Source organism: Macrotis lagotis, chromosome X (assembly GCF_037893015.1).
Source record: "Macrotis lagotis isolate mMagLag1 chromosome X, bilby.v1.9.chrom.fasta, whole genome shotgun sequence".
Lineage (NCBI taxonomy): Eukaryota > Metazoa > Chordata > Mammalia > Peramelemorphia > Peramelidae > Macrotis > Macrotis lagotis.
The window spans coordinates 291,945,775-291,967,481 of record NC_133666.1 but is presented as its reverse complement, the minus strand read 5'-3'; the positions used below and the strand labels follow the sequence as shown (position 1 = coordinate 291,967,481).

The 21,707-nt window shown below is 35.9% G+C and overlaps 1 protein-coding gene across 2 annotated transcripts in view; it reads right to left on the bottom strand.

Annotated features, from left to right (window-relative positions):
* ZFR (zinc finger RNA binding protein) overlaps window positions 1–21,707 on the bottom strand; it is an 81,482-nt gene that overhangs the window by 41,705 nt on the left and 18,070 nt on the right. For both annotated transcript variants that reach the window (XM_074203497.1, XM_074203498.1), the window contains exons 5-7: window positions 21,271–21,489; window positions 4,360–4,607; window positions 771–962 (exon numbers count right to left, since the gene is read on the bottom strand). In XM_074203497.1, coding sequence (XP_074059598.1) covers window positions 771–962; window positions 4,360–4,607; window positions 21,271–21,489 — 659 coding nt within the window. The remainder of the gene's footprint in view (window positions 1–770; window positions 963–4,359; window positions 4,608–21,270; window positions 21,490–21,707) is intronic.

Genomic DNA, 21,707 nt, shown 5'->3' with positions numbered 1-21,707 from the left:
GTTTTACATATTTGCTTCCTGTTAAATTCATGTATAGATATTTGCCTATTACCAAACTAGGTAACCTAAGGCAATTCAATAAACTTCAAGGCCTCAGTTTCTTCACCTGTAAAATTAGGGAGCTGTGATAGATAAGCTTACAGCTCAAAAAATACTATTCTTTTTTCAGTTTAAACTTTTCAATAGTAAAAATGCATAATTTTAAATTTGTCTGTAGAATTCCTAGTATATCTACATGTGCACATGGGGCACTTAATGTTATTTGGAGAGAAATTTAAATTAGAAATTTAAAATACCTTCTTACTAAAGAATTTTTATTTTTACAACATGACTGACTTATGAGGCAAATATGTATGCTCAAAGCTTCCACCTTATTTAAGTAAAGAAACCAAGGCTAAGAAAGATTAAATGACTTATTCAAGGTCATAGCTAATCAGACGCAAGTTTAACAGAAAGGAAACGTCGGTGTCCAAGAATTTCCAAGAAATAAAATTAGTTCTCTAATTCAGTTTCTAGAAAATAAACTTAAAGAGCAAATTCAGTAATGCATTAGGTATTTTAGTGAAAGGAAGTGAAAATTACAAATAATTTCCATAGTTAACAAAGAAATTATGAAGATTTTTAAGCTCTGAAAACCAACCTTTACTTCTACTTAAACCCCAATCCAAATGAAGATATAAGGGGTGTGGGTATATATGTATATATAGACATAGAAATAGGTACATGATGTGTGTGAACTTGTCTGTCTGTGTGTGAGAAAAGGCACCTACTTTCTGATGCTTAGCACCACGAATGTGTGCTGCATATGCATCTGCTCCTGTACAAGACACATCACAGAGCTCACAACGTAGTTGATTTTGAGTCCCACGGATGGAGGTACTGCTGCTGCTGGTGTTTTGAGAAGCTTTCAATGCAGCTTCCTTTTTTTTGTGTTTCTGTCCTTCTAAATGCTCTTTATAAGTCTGTTTTAAAAGAAAACATTTTCCTTCATTTGTACACCATTCAATATTACCCAATTTAAAAATCTCAAAACACTTATTTAAAAATCAAGACAACTATTTCCAGAAGCCATTGAAGATTAGAGTATAGAATTCCTTACAAACTAGACAAATTCATTCTAGATTACTGGTGGCTCCATAGACTATGATTTCTAATAAAATGCAGTAATTTTCAGAATCCTGGGAGTTTTTCTTCTTTTAACAAAAATACAACTGATTAGACAGAAAGGAGAGGTTTCTCTTTCCTAAATCAAAATAATGAAAATAAATGTATATATAGCATTAAACAAATTCAAAAGCCAAGTAGGGAAAATTTTATGCCATAAATGAACATTCTACATCAACAAAAAGCTATAGGCAAACATATATATATATATATATATATGATATTATCTTATAAATATTTAGGCTGAGCTCCAAAAATGTTGTTTGTTATTTAATTTTAACTCTGCAATTTCCCAAACACTACAAATAGCAATAAAGGTCACAAACTCATTTAATCCATAAACTAAATGAATATTGTAAATTTAGAATAAAAAATAATTCCAAATGGTCCTAATATTAGCAAACAAGAAAAAGTGAGTGAAAGTTTCTAACTTATCTTCAATGTGACTACTACTTAAAGAAAAGCAATTTTAATTATAAGAAAATGAGGAAATAAACTGTATTATTGATTACCTTAGAAGTTATCTAGATCCCCTCATTTTACAGATACAGAAACTGAGGCCTAACAGAATTTAGTAACATACCCAAAGTCAAGGTCTTTAGGATACTTTTCTGGGCTTTAGAACTTCCTTAATCATGTCATATTTGATTTCAAAACTCCTATTTTCATTGAAAAAGGCATATTACTCATTACTACTACTCAAACACACAATATACTTTTAGAATTAATAGGGACCTTAGAGAGCTAATCTAATGCCTTCATTTTATAGATGAAGAAGCAGTGAAGACAAGTTTTATAGTATACTAAACTGGATATTACATGAAAGTAGCAGTAATATTTAAATTTGTTTCTATTGCATGACCCAACAAGGGCTATGTACAGAGCAGATGCTAAATAAAATCAATGTTAAACTAAAATATTTTCAAATCAGTTTTGAGTGGCAGAGACAGGACTAGGGCATTAGGTTTTTGACTATTGGTTCAGTGCTAACACATATTTTCCCTGCATTAGTCCCCTCTCTCTAACCATTTTCAGACACACTTCACTTATCAGTCCAATCATCATCTTCTTGCCATTCCCCTGATACCAAACTAACTTAAAAGACTAAATCCTGGGGACTTAACTTACTCTGTTTTAGAATTTCTACTCTAGAGTCTTCATTGGTAAATTTTTAGGTGCAAACTTGAATGGGTAGGTAGCCAGTACATACATATGTGTGTGTACATACACATATATGTATGTATATACACACACACGTATGTATATATATATATGAAAGACTCAATCATGATTCACATTCTAACCTATTCATCTTATCACCCACCCACTCTGTATGTATTCATTCCCTCTGCAAATAATTTTATATTTATTTATTTGTGTACCTATTGTGGCTCACATACCCTCCCATCAGGAGAAAACACTTTTTTTTAGGTTTTTGCAAGGCAAATGGGGTTAAGTGGCTTGCCCAAGGCCACACAGCTAAGTAATTATTAAGTGGAGCTTAATGTTTGTTGAAATGAATGCTATATTGCCTTTATTTGTTCACATTTGTAGCCATCCTCAAGTAAATTCTGTATTTTTTTTTTTGTGTTCATGCTCACTATATTCTATTTGTCATGCCTAGCATTACACACTCAACTCTAAAAACATTTTCTCATAAGAAATGTTCTACATTTCTTTACATTTTATATATCCACACACCATAAAGGACATATCATTCCTATATAATTATCACCAAACTCTCTCATCCTACTAACACTCTGTTTCAAAGGACATATTTCTATTACTCATTCTGAAAATTCTTACATCTCACAGTATCATTTCTTCTCACACTCACCTGAGAGGTCCACAAAACCCTTTAATACTCATATTCCAATACTATAATCTTATTATATACCCAATCTTGCATATTTATCCTCAACAGCAGCACCCTTTCACACGCTCATTCCAGGGGACCACATTCCATATGCATACTCAGCCCCCATGATATCCTTCTCCCTTGGGATGAAGGATGGATGGCAGTTTGCAATCAGTCATACACATATAAGATATTCTTAAACTGACTTGACTACAACTCCGCTTATAATTTGCTGTTTTTAAATGACCCAAGGGTTCAGTAACTCAAAGGCAATACAATATCTGGTTAAACATACCCTAATCCAGTAGGCTTAAAACAAGTTAAAATTTTGAAGACTCAATACACAGTGGGAAGGAAGACATCAAGGATCTGCCCCTTCCTCTTCTCAGAAACATAACTTTCTGGCTACCTAACTCTCACTATATTTTTAGGCCCTTTAGAAACAGGGAAAACAGATTATGCTTGGAAAGAGATTTGAATGTTTGATTCTGACAAGGGACACACAGATATCACATATACAAGAAAAACTAAAGGCTACAAACTAAAAAAGAACAAGGAAAAACAGATCTCCTATATTAATTTATCCAGCACCCTGAACGAACTTTCACTGCACTTTTCTTGATGCCAAAATCCGTCTTTCTTTATATATGATGTGACAATAAAGCAACTAGATGATTGTTCATATTCTACTCACACAAATTAATCATTATTTTAGTATCAACTTATAAAGAAATCCATATTATTATTAGGATATTATTAGGGTGACCTGGTAAAAAGATTCACTTAGGATATTTTAGAAAATCCTATTTTTCCCCACTTCTTTGTTTATATACCCTAAAAATATTACATTAAACAATGTTGCCTCATCTGTAAAATGAAGAAGTTAGGTCCCTTTAGGTCCCTTTTAGTTCCTAAAGTCTATGAGTTTATGAAATTTCCACCAAGAATAAAACAGAACTTTAGAAAGAGTAAGAAAAAGGAAAATAATATCCTCATTCCCAAAATGGGAGGAACTTTCTCTCCCAAAGCTTTATAAAATAAAATGTGTATTTTTGAATGGAAAGAAGGCAAAGTCCAAAATAAGACATAAAAATTGAAGTTAAGCTTTAAAAACCCCAAAATGTCTTTCATAGTTATATTTGCCTCTCATTTACATTAATATTCATCTCTTAAGTTATTATTTTCAAGTCTCAATAGCAAGAACTCCTTTCAAAGAAAAATATTTTGGCCAAAATATTTGGTCAAAAAGCCATTATGTTCAGGAAGAAAACTTAGAATGCCGTCCACACTTTTCAAATATGATCATTAAGACTTGCAGTAATATAAAATGTAGATACCTGTGGTCCAGCACAGCTGATCTTACAAACATCACAATAATGAATCTGGGGTGGTTTGGGAGGCTGTTTTGGTTTCAGTTGTTTATTTTGGAATGGTGCTTTTTTAGTAAAGGTGGTCCCTGTCCAGGCAGCGGTTGCAGCAGCAGCAGCAGCTGCTGCTGCCGCTTGCTTCTGTTGCTGCTGTTGCTGTTGGTAGTAGGAAGATGCAGCTGAATATACTGCTGCTTCATAACCTGAATAAGAGGTACCTTACAAATAAAAATCAAACAAATATTATTTACATAATTATAAAAAATCAAATATTCAGTGTTAAAATTTAAATTATCAAGTTATATTACTGAAATTCAGTTAATAGGTATAGTATTCAAATGTATCAACATTTAAACACTGTATATCTCCATGGAACGCAAGAAAAACCTTACTTACCTTTTTTCTATACAATTATGTCTACCTACTTAAAATAAACTAGATGCTTGGGATGATATAAAATCAGATATGATCTCTCAGAGAAGTTTGGTCTAAGAAACCAAGGGTAAGTACATGACATAATTTTCAATCCTAAGGAAGAATATATTCAAATGGCAAAGTCTGAGGCTATAGGACTTCAAAGAAGAATATGTCAATTAATGTTAGAGTAGCTTCAAAGCTGGTAGTCTTCAGCTGAGATTTGATGTAGAGGTAAGATTTAGACAGGGGAAAAAGGTCTTTTAAAATTAAACTAGCATGCCTGAATCAACATAAAAAATTTATGGGGTCCTGAGAAATGGCTTCCCTGAAGTGAGCTATTTATAATGGGGAGTAGTGGGGAAATTAATTTGGAGAGGGAGACTTCATGAAGTTAGGTTTTAATAACTTTGAAAGCATTACAAAAGAACAAGAGATAAGGTTTTCTGCCTTCTCCCCAAGGTTGAACAAATATACCAAGTTTGGGATAGAACTAGCTAAAAAAGAACAGTTGCAGAATAATTATCCTAAATCCTAGCTCTCATGACATTCCCATGACATTCTGCCAGGTCTCTCTGAATAATCTTTTTGTTTTAATTAGGATAGTTTTTGCTAAAATTTCTTTTAAATAAAAAAAGTCTTGTGACTAAGATGTGAACTTAAAGTCAAAACAACTCACTCATCCCTTTAATATTCAAATCTGTCAACAAACTAAAACCTCTGAAAGTTAAAATTGTTAATTTGACAATTTACAGTGTATTTGCTTTGCAATTCTTTCTTGGGTGTTAAGAGACAGGGATAGGTTAGGGAAAGAAGAAATGTTTCTAAAGCAAAGAGGAAGGAAGTAACTTTTACTTAAAAGAGATCTGATTCCACTGGTTAGGCCATTTCTGATGAGTGAAATCTGTCATGCTATATTATCTACTGCCAAACCAAAAAAACAAATTAAATTAGTAGAAAAGATAAGATGTTGATGAAATAAGAGTTTGAGAAGTAATAGTCAAGTAAGCCTGACCCTTGAAAGAGAAAGTCACTGGGTTTATTGGATGATGCTATTGGGTAAGTAGAATGGAAGCTTATGGAAGATGATAATGATGATGATGTTTGTCCTTAATTCTCAAAGAAGACCATGACATCAGGGAAGTGATGCCATGACAAGCACCTGAATTAGATTTGAGGGAAGACTGTGCTAAATCACCAACCGCACTTTCTCCTCCAGAGCCATCTGGGTCCAGTGGCCAGATATGAATCAGGATAACTGGATGAAAGGCAATCAGAGTTAAATGACTTGCCCAAGTCAAAACAGCTCTTAAGAGTTAAATGCCTGAGGCTGAATTCGAACTCCTCTCCTGTTGACTCCAAGGCTAGTGGCTGTTCCACCTAGCTCTAGTGTAGCAATCAGTTAGTATGTGGTCCTTATGGAGCAGTAGTTATGGAAGATAGGAAAATAGGTAATCTGAAGGAGTGGAAAGTCTCTGAATACAATGAAAAAATTGGTAGAGACTCCATCAATCAAAGATATTTAAAATGATCGAAAATAAAGAGTAAAAACTACTATCCTATGGGTAGGCAGTTTTCAGAAAAACCTCAAAAAAAACTTACACGAACTGATGCTGAATGAAAGGAACAGATTCAGAACATTGTACATCTTAACAGCAACAATATGTGATGATCAACTATGATAGACCTTAGCTCTTCCCAGCAATACAGCAAAGACAGTTCTAAATGACCTAAGATGGAAAATGCCATCCATGTTCAGAGAAAAGAACTATAGAGAATGAATGCAGATCAAAGAATATAATTTTCACCTTTCTAAATCTAAAATCTAAAGTAAAAACTTTTTCCTTTTTGTGATTTTTCCCTTTTTGTTTAGATTCTTCTTTTTACATGCATGACTAATATGGAAATGTGTAGAGGCAGCTAGGTGGCGTAGTGGATAAAGCACCAGCCCTGGAGTCAGGAGTACCTGGGTTCAAATCCGGTCTCAGACACTTAATAATTACCTAGCTGTGTGGCCTTGGGCAAGCCACTTAACCCCTGTTTGCCTTGCAAAAAAAAAAACCCTAAAAAAATATGGAAATGTGTAATACATGTATGACCTAAAAGAAATTATTTGCTATCTGAAGGTGGGGGAAGGAAAGGTTGGGAGAAAACTATATAAATGAATGCTGAAAATTATCTACACATATAATTGGAAAAATAAATAATAAGAAATTAATATTTTAATGAATGCTGCAGACTCCAAAAAACAAACTTCTGAATTTTTTGTTAGACTGACCAAAAGAAAACTACTATTATTTACTCTTTCTCAATTCTTATGGATGTATTCACTCTTCCTAATATATTTAGTTCTTCAATAACACAGAAGGTAAAATTATATTTTAATGAATATCATTGTGATTAATGAGGAAACTTCCACGTCCAGGAAAGCCCATGCTCTCTGGACTGGCTTATGAGACTACAAATTCTCTTAAATGCAAAATTCTGAATGACATAAAAATGAGTTGTTTAACATTTCTATCAACCTCAAACAGAGATATGCTTTCTGACATATGGGCACTGAAACCGTATTTGAAAATCTGTAGAACAGTGTTAAAATATGAGCACTTTTTACAATGTTCTGGTGAGCTGGAAGGAAGGGTTTCCAACAAAAACACAGCTTGGTCTTTGTGTTTAAAGGAATCAACTACCAATATGAATTCTCTAGTTAGAGAGAGGGGTGGAGTAGAATGGCATCAGAGAGATTTGGTGACCAGAACTTCCATTTTTGTATACCCGTACTAGGTATCAGAGATACTAAGGGAATCACAAATTAATTATTAAATATCCCCTAACCTGGAGGAAATGATCCTAGGCTACAAATTTTAACCTTTCTTTTCAAAATAGTATGTGAACCAGGTGAGATTACTTTTCAAAACCATCACCATAACAAGCCACACTTTGTCTTTCTATTTGAAGTTACAGGTGCCAACTAGGAAGTAATCTTAATCAAAAACAAAACACAGCATGACATGAAGCTCTCATAAATAATCAATACAATATTATTCTTGAGAAATAACAAATTACAAATAATTTCTCTCTGGTCTGGACCTGTGATTATATTGGAATAGGTGAACTATTTCTTCTACAAATACGGATGTATAATTTTAAAAAACTGTGCCTAGAACACCAGGAAATTAAATAGCATGTCTAAGTATTAAAAAAGGCAAGACTTTAATTCAACCAGCACCATATCTATGTAATACTACCTCAATTACACAAAAATTAAGAAAATCTTACATATCAAAAGGCAGCATGGAAGTACACAGATAATAGCTTTGAAAATTATATTCTACTTTTTGATAAGATACTAGGTTGTGTGTGTGTGTGTGTGTGTGTCTGTGTGTGAACAAATCCTTTAACTCTTTGTATAATGGGCAACTCTCTATAACTATAAATTACAGAGGAATTGCCAATATGTATTATTGGAGGGATTTAAACAACAGGGGATTCCCCACACTGATATAAAATAATAGTCTAAGGGAAAAACTCCACTAAGTCCTATCTTACCCCTCCCCCAATCAACTTACGTTATTCAAATATTAATATAAAATGACATCTTTTACTCTTTATAAGTGAGGATATTCTAATTTAAAATAGCATCTCTCTCTCTAACTTGTTGCTGTCTAAGCTTATAAATTCTGAACACATGACCATTATATCTATCTATCTATCTATCTATCTATCTATAATATGAAACTGTCCAATGGTAAGGTGTTTATCTTCACTAAATCCAGACAGAAGTAAACTGATATATAAAGTATATTCATGACAAAATGTTACTGTATATGCTAATGAAGTCTGAAAGGGCAATAGGCAGTTGGGGAGGATAGTTCACAAATGGAAACTGAACTGGGCAAAATTGCTTTATAAAGGTTTTCTCACATAATTTCTTTCCTAAGCCTAATATGTTTCTTCTAAACAGTTCTCACATAGCTCCTTGACTTTTAGTCTTTGCTTTACAAGACCTCATCTACACTGGATTTCAACATGCTACTTGATTCTACTTACACAAAGAATGTCTGAATTGAGGAAAGACTGAGCAACAGCTCAATATTTAGTTTTTTTTTTAAAAACCAAAATCCACTGAAAGATAGCTGAAAGATTCAGCTGTGTATTTAAAGATTCAAGGAAAAACACATATTTTCTACAAGGATTACATGAATACCTAGAAGAAATAATAAGAAATTTTTAAAGTAAAGGTCTAGAGAAAAAAATTGGAAAAATATCTTAGAAGACAAGTGATAAATTGCATACTTGTTTCTCTTTCCCTATAAAAATGTTAAGACTGCAGTCTACTGCTTCTTCCAATTGCTTGAATCAGATTTAGGATTCTCTAGACTTTATGTTTGTATTTCAAAGACCCTACTTAGGTCTTTTAATATAAGGTGCTAGATAGTCTTGTCTTCCATTAAAGATGATCCCTCCCCTCCCTCCATACATTCCCCATTCTACTAGTTAAAAATGTTTTGCAGGATAAGTTATTCTACATCAATTAGAGATTCACCAAATTATGGTAAATGAATGTAACAGAGTATTATTATATGCTGCAAGCAATGATGGAGATAATCTCAGAGACTCTGGTTAGCATAAATGGCCAGAGAGTGAAATAAGATCTAGACCAATTATATAATGATAGCACTATTGAAAAGAAAAACCAACTTTGACTTGGGAACTCTAAAATTTGGTTGTAACATCCCTGGAAATTTTCATTTTGGGATCTTTTTGAAGAAGTGGTCAGTAGATTCTTTCAATTTCTAATTTTTCCTCTGGCCCTAAGATATTGGGACAATTTTCCTTTATACTTTCTAAGCTCTTTCCTTGATTATGGCTTTTAGTTAGTCTGATAATTCTTAAGTTATTTCTCCTTGTTAGTTTTACAGTTAGTTGCTTTTCCAATGAGATTGTAATTTTATTTTTTTCATTCTTTTTGATATGACTTTGTTTTGTTTCTTGATATCTTATGGAGTCATTAACTTCCACTTGCCTAATTCTAATTTTTAAGAAATTATTTTTCCCAGGGAGATTTTATACTAGTTTCACCAACTGGCCAATTCTACTTTGTAAGATGATATTTTATTCAGTAATTTTTACACTTCTTTTCATAATTTTCTTTCATTGCTCATTTCTATTCCCAATGTTTACTCTATCATTCACATTTAATTTTTAAAATCTATTTTTGCCCTTTTAAAAAATCTTTTAGCTCTTTCAGGAATTCTTGTTGGGCCTATGTCCAATCTTCATTTTTCTTGACAGTTTTACTTAAAGAGATTTTTATACCTTTTTCTTCTGAGTTTGTGTCCTACTCTTCCCTTCCCCTGTCACTATGGTAGGTAGTTTTATATAATCAGGTTCTTTTTTTTTTTTTTGCTGCTGTTTGCATATCTTTCCAGCTTATTTCTTGAGGCTAAATTTTATATAAAAGTTGGGCTCTGCTTTATGTGAGGATTAGGTTAACCACTGTCCCTTGTTTCAGGCCTTTTCACTCCACTTTCAAAGCTAGTTCTGAATGTCTAATGTCATTTCTTTCAAGGTGATATGATCAAGGGAGAGGTGAAGTTACTTCTCTCCTCTTCTGCATTCTGGTCCACCTAGGGACTCTGTTTGCTTGCAATTTTAAATGCTAGCAACACTTTTTTCTTTTTTAAATTTATTTGAGGCAATGAGGTTAAGTGACTTGCCCAAGGTCACACAGCCAGGCAATTATTACGTGTCTGAGGCCAGATTTGAACTCAGGTATTCCTGACTCCAAGGTCAGTGTTCTATCCACTGCACCACCTAGCTGCCCCCCTAAAAACCTTCTTTTCAATTTGAAACTATAATCAGAGTCTCTGCTCTCTGGTAAATGCAGGCACTCCTCCCTAGAACTGTGATCCTGGAACTGGGTAACGGGTAACATTGCTAAACAGCTTCTGGTCCTGGGCAGCTAGGTAGCACAGTGGATAGAACACTGGTCTTAGATTCAGGAGGATGGGAGTTTGAATCTGACCTCTGACACTTACTAGTTGTGCGAACTTGGGCAAATCACTTAACCCTGATTGCCTTGAATTCAGGGCCATCTCCACCTCTCCTAATTCATATCTGGCCATTGGACCCAGATGGCTCTGGAGGAGAAAGTGAGACTAGTAATTAGTACAGTCCCATTTCCCCACTCAAATACAATTCATGGGTTTGTCATGGTATCACTTTTCTGATATCATGCTCTTTGGGAATGAAGGAAAAACATTATCACAGTGACAGGACAAGGTGATCTCTTTCTAACCAGTTGTCCAATCTCCTTATTGTCTCTAAGCAGCAGGAGCAATCCAAACTGTTACTACTACAACCGCCAATATGCCCAGTTGATATTGCTGCCCATTGTACTCCTGGTCCTGTGCCACAGATTTCTCCTGATCTTCTAAGTTGTTTTGGGCTAGAAAAATGGCTCACCTTGACCATTAGTTGACTATGCTGCTCCAAAATTCAATTTGGGATATTATTTTAGAGTTTAATAGAGGAGAAGGTTGGGAGAGTTCAGCTTAAATGCTTCCTCTACTTGGCTAAGAACCAACTTTGAAACCCCAAACTGTTCATGGAACAACCAACCACATCTCCTGAGAGATAAGTGATAGACTCAAGGTGCAGAAAGGATCATACATTTTTGGACATGGCCACTGTACCAATTCATTTTACTGGACCATACTGTCTCCTCTCTTCTTTTAATATTAACTTCAAATTTCTCTTCTATATGAAAGATATGTTGAAATCATCCCTTTGCCTCCGAGTGCAAGAATCTTCCCTTCCCTAACTTCTACTGATTTGCATTTGTTTTTATGTTTATAGTATATACATATATATTTATTGACTCCTGATTAGAATATAAGTTTCTTGACAATACAGATTGTAATGTTATTTATATTTTATTTTTAGTACTTAGGATAAGCATTTAAATATTTTTAAATTAATACAAATTTTTAAAAGGTTTATATACAAAAACAAAAGGGCAAATGACAGACTGAAGACTAGTTGGCAGAAATGTGTTAGAATAAAATTTGTACATAAACATAAATATGTAACTGTGTTATAAGGAACAAAAATAGGAAGAACAGAGATAGATATACATGGGAAGACATACATGATGCAAAGTAAAGTGAAACAATAAAATGACACACGATGACTACAACAAAAGTGGAAACAAATCAAGTGAAACTGCATGCTGTGACACTATAATCATCGATCTTGACTCCAAAGAAGAGATGAAAAGACACCCACACTCCATTCTTTGCAGAGGTGGGGAACTAAGAATATGGAATATAGCATGTAAGTTTGGCATGTGGAAAAAAATCCCTTAAATCTTGGGTCTCTGGGAGAAAAAGGGCAGAGAGACACATTGGAAAATGTGAGTTGGACAGCAACTAAAAATGTAATCAATGTTCACTAATACCCTTTATCAGTTGAGGGTGGTAATAGACATAAAAATAAAGATAGCCAACATTTTATAGTACCTATTTATACATCAGTCACTGTTATTACTAAGTAGTTTTACAAATATTATCTCATTTCATCCTCACAACAATTCAAGGAGATAAGTTATCCATGACTTCCATTTTACAGAACTGGAAACTTGGGCCAAGTTAGATGTGCTCAGAATCACACAACTAACAAATGCCTGAGGTCAAATTTGACCTGAGGTTTTCTTGACTCCAAGGGAAGGGAATAAAAGAATAAGCATTTCTATAGTGCCTACTGTGAGTCAGGTATTGTGCTAAGCACTTAACAAATATTAACTAATTTGATCCTCACAACAACCCTGTGCAATAGTGGTTAGGCCTTTAGTCCCAAAGTTAAAAAACCTTGGGAAGCAACCCTTCCACCCTAGGAGCAGAACTCAACTTTAATAACAACAAAATAGACTAGAGAAGATGAGTAAAATAAAAATTAAAAAGAACCTGACATAAAAGGTAATTATGCTGACAGGGAAGGTTAAAATACAGACTCAGGAGCAGCTAGGTGGTGCAGCAGATAGAGCACCAGTCCTGGAGTCAGGACAACCTGAGTTCAAATCTGACCTTAGAAACTTAATAATTACCTAGTTGGGAAGATGGCGACAAGAAGGGATCCAGTCTTAGGAGCTCTCTGATATAACTCATAAGCTAAGGACTCTAAACTTTCGAGAGACAGAACCCACAAAGGGACCCAGTGAGGCAGTTCTACTCAAGGTAACCTGGAAAAGAGCAGAAAGGCTCTGCTCCCCGGCAGCAGGAGGGGTGGCCCACCAGAGCAAAAGAACTTCAGCCTCCCGGAGGAAGCCCCAGGGCGCTGGGAGCCCTGGCTCACAGCAGTGGGGGAGTTTCCTGAGTGTACCCTGGGGAGTACCGGGCACAAAGTGGGGGAACAGCTGGGGACCTCTGCCAGAGCAAGCTCGTGGAGCCCAGCCCTCAGGGTACACAGCCAGCAGTTTGGTCTTTCCTCAGCCCAGACCCGGAAACAGAAGCAGGCAGAGCCGGTAAGCAGGAGCCCCCAGCGCATGAGCCCATTGAACTGAGGGAGGGGAGTGAAGAGAGAGACTGAGAGCTCTGTCCTCTGCCTCTGGAACAGGACTCTGGGGCTCTGACCACATTCAGATCCTGATCCCAGTCTAGGCCCCCCCATAGAAGAGCAGCCCCCCCCCCACCTCAGCCCCGTGGCAGAGGGGGGTGCTTAAGGTCATTCACAGACCAGGAGGGAGGACAGAGACTCACACACTGAGACCTTTGTGGGAATGTCCCAAAAGCTCAGGAAGCACCCCAAAACCAGGACCAGGCTGGGAAAATGAGCAAGCAGAGAAATAAGAGGAAGCCTATTGAGAAATATTTTGCAAATGAGTCCAAGAAGGATCAAAATACTCAGTCTGAAGATGAGGAAGCACAAGCTCCTGCATCTAAAGACTCCAAGAAAAACAGAAATTGGGCTCAGGCTATGACAGCTCAAAAAAAAGACTTTGAAAATCAAATGAGGGAATTGGAAGAAAAACTGGGAAAAGAAAGGAGAGAGATGCAGGAAAAACATGAAAATGAAGTCAGCAGCTTAGTCAAGGAAATCCAAAAAAATGCTAAAAGCATGCTAAAAACCAGTTTAGGTCAAATGGATAAAACAGTTCAAAAAGTTATTGAGGAGAAGAATGCTTTAAAAAGCAAAATTGACCAGATGGAAAAAGAGATAAGGAAACTCTCTGAGGAGAACAAATCCTTCAGACAAAAATAGAATTCAGGGAGATTGATGAATTTAACAGAAATCAGGAATCAATACTTCAAAACCAAAAAAAAATGAAAAATTAGAAGAAAATGTGAAATATCTCATTGAAAAAACAACTGATATGGAAAACAGACTTAGGAAAGATAATTTAAAATTTATTGGAATATCTGAAAGTCATGATCAGGATAAGAGGCTTGACATCATTTTCAAAGAATTACTACAGGAAAATTGCCCTGATATTCTAGAAGCAGTGGGCAAAATAGAAATGGAGAGAATCCACCAATCCCCCCTGAGAAAGAGAACCCAAAAAAACAACCACTAGGAATATTATAGCCAAGTTCCAGAACTCCCAAGTCAAAGAGAAAATATTACAAGCAGCCAGAAGGACACAGTTCAAATATCGAGGAGCTGCAGTCAGGATCACACAGGACTTAGCAGCAACTACATTGGAAACTCGTAGGGCTTGGAATATAATATACCAGAAAGCAAAAGAGCTTAGAATGCAGCCAAGAATGAACTACCCAGGCAAGGCTGAATGTCCTCTTCTAGGGAAAAAGATGGACTTTCAATGAACCAGGGGAATTTCAAATGTTCCTTTTGGAATGGCCAGAGCTGAACAGAAGGTTTGATCTTCAGATACAGGACTCAGGTGAAGCATGGAGATTGGAGGAGAGGGGGGAAATACGAGGGACTTAATGAGGCTGAACTGCATGTTTAGAAAAATGATACTGATAATATTCATATGAACATTCCTAGTTAATAGAGCAAGTAGAGGGAGCTTTTATAGTTGAAGCACAGGAGAAAGCTGAATTCGAAGATAAAATATGGTATAAAAATGGAGTCAATTGAAAAAAGGGAAATGGAATGGGAGAAAGAAAAAGGAGAGGGGGAATAGTCCAAGATATTTCACATAGTAAGATTTTTTTTATTACAATGAGCTATTGCAATGATATGGAAGGGGGGAGGCAGGGGGGAATGAGGGAACCATTGCTCTCACCAGAGATGGCTAGGAGAGGAAACAGCAAATATACTCAATGGGGTATACACATCTGGAGTAAGAAGGAAGGGGGAGCAGGGGGAAGGGGTAGGGATGTGAATAAAGGAGGAGAGGATGGACCATGGGGGGAGAGTGGTCAGATATAACACATTTTCTTTTTTTACTTCTTGCAAGGGGGCTGGGATTGGATGGCCTGCCCAGGACCATAGGGCCAGGTGGATTCTGGGCCTAAGGGGTGGTATGGGGACTCAGGGCTTCTTGGCCCCACAGCCGGGGAATCTGTCTGCTGTGCCACTCAGCCACCCTACAGCAGAATCAGAGTGAAAGGAGAGAGAAAATATAGTACATGGTAGTGGAGAAATAAGAAAGGAGGGAGTTGCAATCAGCAATGGCAACGTTGGAAAAATATGGAAGTAACTTTTGTGATGGACTTATCATAAAGAATGAGATCCACCCATGACAGAGTTGTTGGTGTTGGAACAAAGACTGAAGCACATTTATTGTTATAATTATTTGGGGGAGGGTGCAGGGCAAGTGGGGCTGGGTGGCCTGCCTGGGGCCACATAGCAAGGTGATCTTTGGGTGTCTGGGGCCGGATTTGGACCCAGGTGCTCCTGGCTCAAGGGCCAATGCTCTGTCTGCCACCCAGCCATCCTTACTATTATTACTATTTTATTTTATTTTGGGTCTTTTTTCCCCTTCTTTTTGGTTTTTGCAGAGCAGTGGGGATCGGTTGGCTTGCATGTCACACGGCTGGGTGATTGCTGGGTTTATGAGGCTGGATATGGACTTGGGTGCTCGTGGCTCCAGGCCTGGTGCTTCGTCCATTGCGCCACCTGGCCATACCTACAATTATTACTATTATTTTTTTTATTTTAATTTTTTTCTCTCCCCTTTACTTTTTTAGCCCAAGCAAGTCTATCTATATTCATGGGGGGAGGGGTATTTTGCTTACTTGTAAACAAGAATATTTTACTAATGTAAAAAAATTTGTACAAAATGAGAACAAAAAATAAATTAAAGAAAAAATAATTACCTAGTTGGTGTGTCCTTGGGCATGTCACTTAACCCCATTGCCTTGCCAAAAAAAAAAAACCCCACCCAAAACACAGACTCAGATGAGGACAACAATTTTAAAATATCTATACTCAAAAAGCCTCAAGTAAAAAAGAATTAGTTTCTGGCCCAAAAAGAACTCCCTCAAAAGAAGACTTCAAAAAGGATTTTAAAAATCACATAAAAGAAGTAAAAGAAAAGTTGAAAAAAGAAATGAGAATGATACAAGAGAATCACGAAAGACCCAATAGTCTGATAAAGAAATAGTTTTTTAAAAATGGAAAAAGAAGCAGAAAAATTTACTGGGGAAAAAAAAACTTAAAAAGTAAAATTGTAGGGGTGGCTAGGTGGTGCAGTGGATAGAACACCAACCCTGGAGTCAGGAGGACCTGAGCTCAAATCCGACCTCAGACACTTAATAATCACCTAGCTGTGTGGTCTTAGGCAAGTCACTTAACCCCAATGCCTTGCAAAAAATCTTTAAAAAAAAGAAAAAGAAAAATAGAATTGTTCATAGAAATGTTAACTGAAGAAAGTAACTTCTAAAAAATAACTGGATAAGTGGAAACTAATGACCACATGAGACATCAAGAATCAATCAACTGGGGGCAGCTAGGTGGCACAGTGGATAGAGCACTGGCCCCAGAGTCAGGAGTACCTGAGTTCAAATCCGACTTCAGACACCTTGCCTTGGGCAAGCCACTTAACCCCATTTGCCTTGCAAAATCTTAAATAAAAGGGGGGCGGGGGCTAGGTGGCACAGTGGATAAAGCACCAGCCCTGGAGTCACTAGGAGTACCTGGGTTCAAATCTGGTCTCAGACACTTAATAATTACCTAGCTGTGTGGCCCTGGGCAAGCCACTTAACCCCATTGCCTTGCAAAAAAAAACCACAACCCACTAAAAAAAAAGAAAACAAAAGAATCAACCAAAATCAACACCATCTCATTGGAAAAACAAATGACCTAGAAAATAAATCCATAAGAGACAATTTAAAAATTACTGGACTACCTAAAAGCCAAGATATAAAAGAAAGAAAAAAGGACCTGGACTTCATCCTTCAAAAAAATTGTTAATAATTACCTAGCTGTGTGGCCCTGGGCAAGCCACTTAACCCCATTGCCTTGCAAAAACTTAAAAAAAAAATTATGCTGAAAAGCCTGCATGAATTGATGCTGAATGAGATGAGCAGAAACAGAAGAACATTATATACCTTAACAAAAACATGGGGTGATGACCGACCTTGATGGACTTGCTCACCCCATCAGTGCAATAATCAGAGACAATTTATGGGAATTTGTGATGGAGAATACCATCTGTATCCAGAGAAGGAATTGTGAAGTTTAAATGAAGATCAAAGATTATTATCTTCAATTTTTAAAAAGTTGTCTCATGTATTACATAATTTTGCTATCTCTAATGTTTTCTTCCTTAAGGATCTGTTTCTTTTCTCTCAACACATTCAATTTTTTTTTTTTTTTAGGTTTTTGGCGAGGCAAATCGGGTTAAGTGGCTTGCCCAAGGCCACACAGCTAGGTAATTATTAAGTGTTTGAGACCTGATTTGAACCCAGGTACTCCTGACTCCAAGGCCAGTGCTTTATCCACTACGCCACCTAGCCGCCCCTCAACACATTCAATTTTGATCTATTCATATCATGGAAACAAATGTAAAGAGTACATCAGATTGCCTTCTGTTGGGGGGAGGGGGGAAAACTGCAAAAATTCAAAACCTTGCAAAAAAAGTGATTTGTAGAAACTACTATTATATGTAATTGGAAAGCAAATAAAATATTTATATAATTTAAAAAAACTGCTGATATTCTAGAACCAAAAGGTAATGAATGATACTGGAAGAATTCACTGATCATATTTTCTGAAAGAGATCCCAAAACCTCAGGAGTATTAGAGTCAAATTCCAGAATTCTCAGGTCAAGGAGAAAATATTTCAAGCGGTCAAACAATTCAAATATCATGGAGCTGCAGTCAGGATTACATAGGATTCAGCAGTGTCTACATTAAGAGCTTGTAGGGTTTGGAATATGATATTCAGGAAGGCAAAAAGAGCTTGAATTACAACCAATAATCAACTACTCAGGAAAACTGAACGTTTTTTCAGGGGGAAAAGATGGACATTCAGTCAAATAGGAGACTTTCAAACTTTCCTGTTGAAACAACCAGAACTGAACGGAATGTTTGATCTCCAAGGCCAGTACTCAAGTGAAGCATAGAGAGGGTGGATGGGAAAGGCAAATCATGAGGAATTTAATGATGTTGAACTGTATTCCTGTATGGGAAGATGATACTGATAACTCATGAACTGTCTCATTTATTATGAGAGCAGTTAGAAAGAGTAAAAATAGACAAGGCACAGAAAGGAGCTGAATATGAAGGTATAATATAAAGATGTAGTCAATGGGTAAGAAAGGAATGTACTGGGAGAAAAGGAAGGGAGAGGTAGAATGAGCTAAGATATTTCATGTAAAAGAGGCAAGAAAAAGCTTTTGCAACTGGGCGGGGGGGGGGGGGGGGGAGGTGAAGGGGAATGAGTGAGCCTTCATTCTCAACCTAAGTAGATCTGAGGGAAAGTAACATATATACTCAACAGGGTACAGAAATCAATCTTACCCCAGAGGAAAGGAGAGGAAAGGAACGGGAGAAAGGGGAAAGGGTGTAGGTGTTAAAAGAGAGGGAAGAGAGGGTGGTCAGATACAACACATTTTTGAGGAGAGAGAATAGAATAAATGGGGTTGGGGAGGAAGAGAATGAAGGGAAATACAGTTAACAATAGCAACTGTGGGGGAAAAAAAATTGAAGCAATTCTCTGATGGACCTATAATAAAGAATGTGATCCATCCCAGAGCTGATGGTAACTGAATACAGACTGAAGTAAACATTTTTTTCCCTTTCACTTTATTTTTCTTGAAGTTTCTCTATCTTTGTGTGTGTGGGGGGGATTATGTTTACTTTTACAAGACTATTGAGATAATGAGAAAACAAATATATAAAAAACAATTCAAATGTCATGTTATCACAGTTAGGATTACATAGGATTTAGTAGTTTCTATATTAAAGGATGGGAGAGCATGGACTATATTCCAAAAGGCAAATGAAGTGCTGATGATGTTATCTGCAATGTCTTGGAGAAAAAATGAACTATTCTAATTTTCAAACAAGAGAAGAGAACTGATTCTGAAAACTACAAAGATTCTCAGAACTTCGACTCCTAATACAATTCTACATCACATTATTATGGAAATAACATATGAACGCTTAGAGAAATAGTTAATCACTAAAAGTCATTATGGGTAATTATATTAAATTTCTTTTTGGGAGAAAGTAACTATGCTAATAGAATACTATAGATTTGTATACTTGCCTCATACCTGTAGTTGAGGAAGAGATATAATATAGATAACAGAATACAACAAAGTTAGACAGACTTAAAACTGGTTGAATAACCAGACAGGGATCCATGTCAACTTGGAGGGAGGTCTCCAAGTGGAATTGTCCAGGGATTATTCTTGCCATTAAACAATATGCTTTATCAATGATTTGAAGACAGATGACATACTAAATTTAAATTTAGAAAAATAACAAAATTTGGAGTAATAGGTCATTATGAATAAATCAATATAAAAATAGCGAATGGACCAAAATAAGCTAAATCAAACATTTAACAAGGATAAAAATGTAAAGCTCTATATTTGGGGTAAAAAAAACTTAATCTCCCAACTACAGTATGGTAGAGGCAATTCTGGCTAATAATATACCTGTAAAGGATTCAGAGAGTTTTAGTAGATATCAATCTCAATGAACCAGCAGCTTAACATGGCAGACAAAAACTGAAAGGCATAGTTGCCAGAAAAATGGAGGTAATAGTTTTTGATATATTTTGTTCTTATCAGACCACCATGGAACTCCCTGTTTAATACTGATCATTCTATTTCAGCAAAGATAGACAAGTCTGAATCATGTCCAAAGAGAGCTTCTATAATTATGAGAAGACTAAAGAAGATGCCTTAAGTGGACAGAATTGGGGCAATTAGGCAATTTAGACTGAGAAAGACAAAATTTAAGGAACATATGATATCTGCCTTTAAAGTGTCCAAAGAACTGAAATGGAAGAGTGATTAATTAGGATTAGATTTATTTTGGCAAAACAAAGCAGAGAATGGAAATTCCAGATCATCAAATTTAGACTTGATTTAAGAAAAAACTTCTTAACAAATAGAAATACCCCAAATGGAAGAAGCTGCTTTATAACCTTATTTGAGGGATTCAGGTCAGAGATTTAACAGCTTATTTTAGAGGATTCTTAATTTGGTCCAGATTAAACTAGAAAGCCTCTGAAGTTCTTACCAAGTCTAAGACACCCTGTGATACTACCCCAAATTGGTGGTTGTTTTTCAGTTGATTCCAACTCTTTGTGATTCCATTTGGAGTTTTCTTGGCAAAGATACTGTAAAAGTCCGCCGTTTCCTTCTCCAGCTCATTTTAAGATGAGGAAACCAAGGCAAATAGGGCTAAGTGACATGACCATGGTCAAAAATCTAGCAAGTACGTAAAATCACATCTGAACTCAGATCTTTCTGACTCCAGGTCTGGAACTCTATCCACTGCCCTACCTAGATAAAGAGGTAAGGAATACTATAATAGGACTAATGATTGTCCAAAGTCTAGACACAAGGTTGGTGTAAACTGGCAATCATCTCACATTCTTAAGTTATTTCAACTACTCATCATCCAATTTCTACTTTCTTTCCCTTAATATAACAATTTCTCTCCTTTCAAATACCTTTCCCTGTAGTCAACACAATTGCTAATGTTTTTGTTTTCCTATTCCCCCAATCAATGCAACTGTCTACCATTCATAAAGAATAGAATGACAATAAAATCAAGTTTTTAATATCTAGTCACCTTAAACAAAGTCTTTCACTTTTTCCTCTTACTGGGAAGTTATGTTCCATCATAACTTTACAGCACTATCATTGAAACCTTATATTTTCAGAATATAATAGTTATCTTTTCTATTTGACTTCTATAACAGAATATGATCTTATGAACACACTTATATGTGTATATATATATATGAACTTGACATTTAAAAAAGACTTGAATTTGCTTAATCATTTTTTTGAAAAGATAATATATCATACTTACCAGAATAAGTAACTGCAGTGGTACTATAAGTAGCACTCTGGGTATAGGATGGTACTACAGTAGCTGCAGCTGCTACTGGCTGTACAGTGGATGATACAGGATATATGGAAAAAGTAGTTGTTGCTGGACTTGGTGTGGCTGGTTTTATGGCTGTCACTTGCCGAGTTTGCTGGGCTTGAGTATACTGAGTTGCACCTTGGCTATACCCTGCTTTAGGAGCTAAATAATATTAGATATTAGATATTAGATAATGAATCATTAAATTAAATATATATAAACAATATATTATTAAATAAGAGATCTTATGCTACTTCAAGAGGCAAAGTCCTCCTCTATACCTCATATGAAATGTTAATTAAAAATAAGTATAAGATTAAGTTGATTTAGGAGAATATTAAGAAAAAAAGGGGTGGCTAGGTGGCACAGTGGATAGAGCA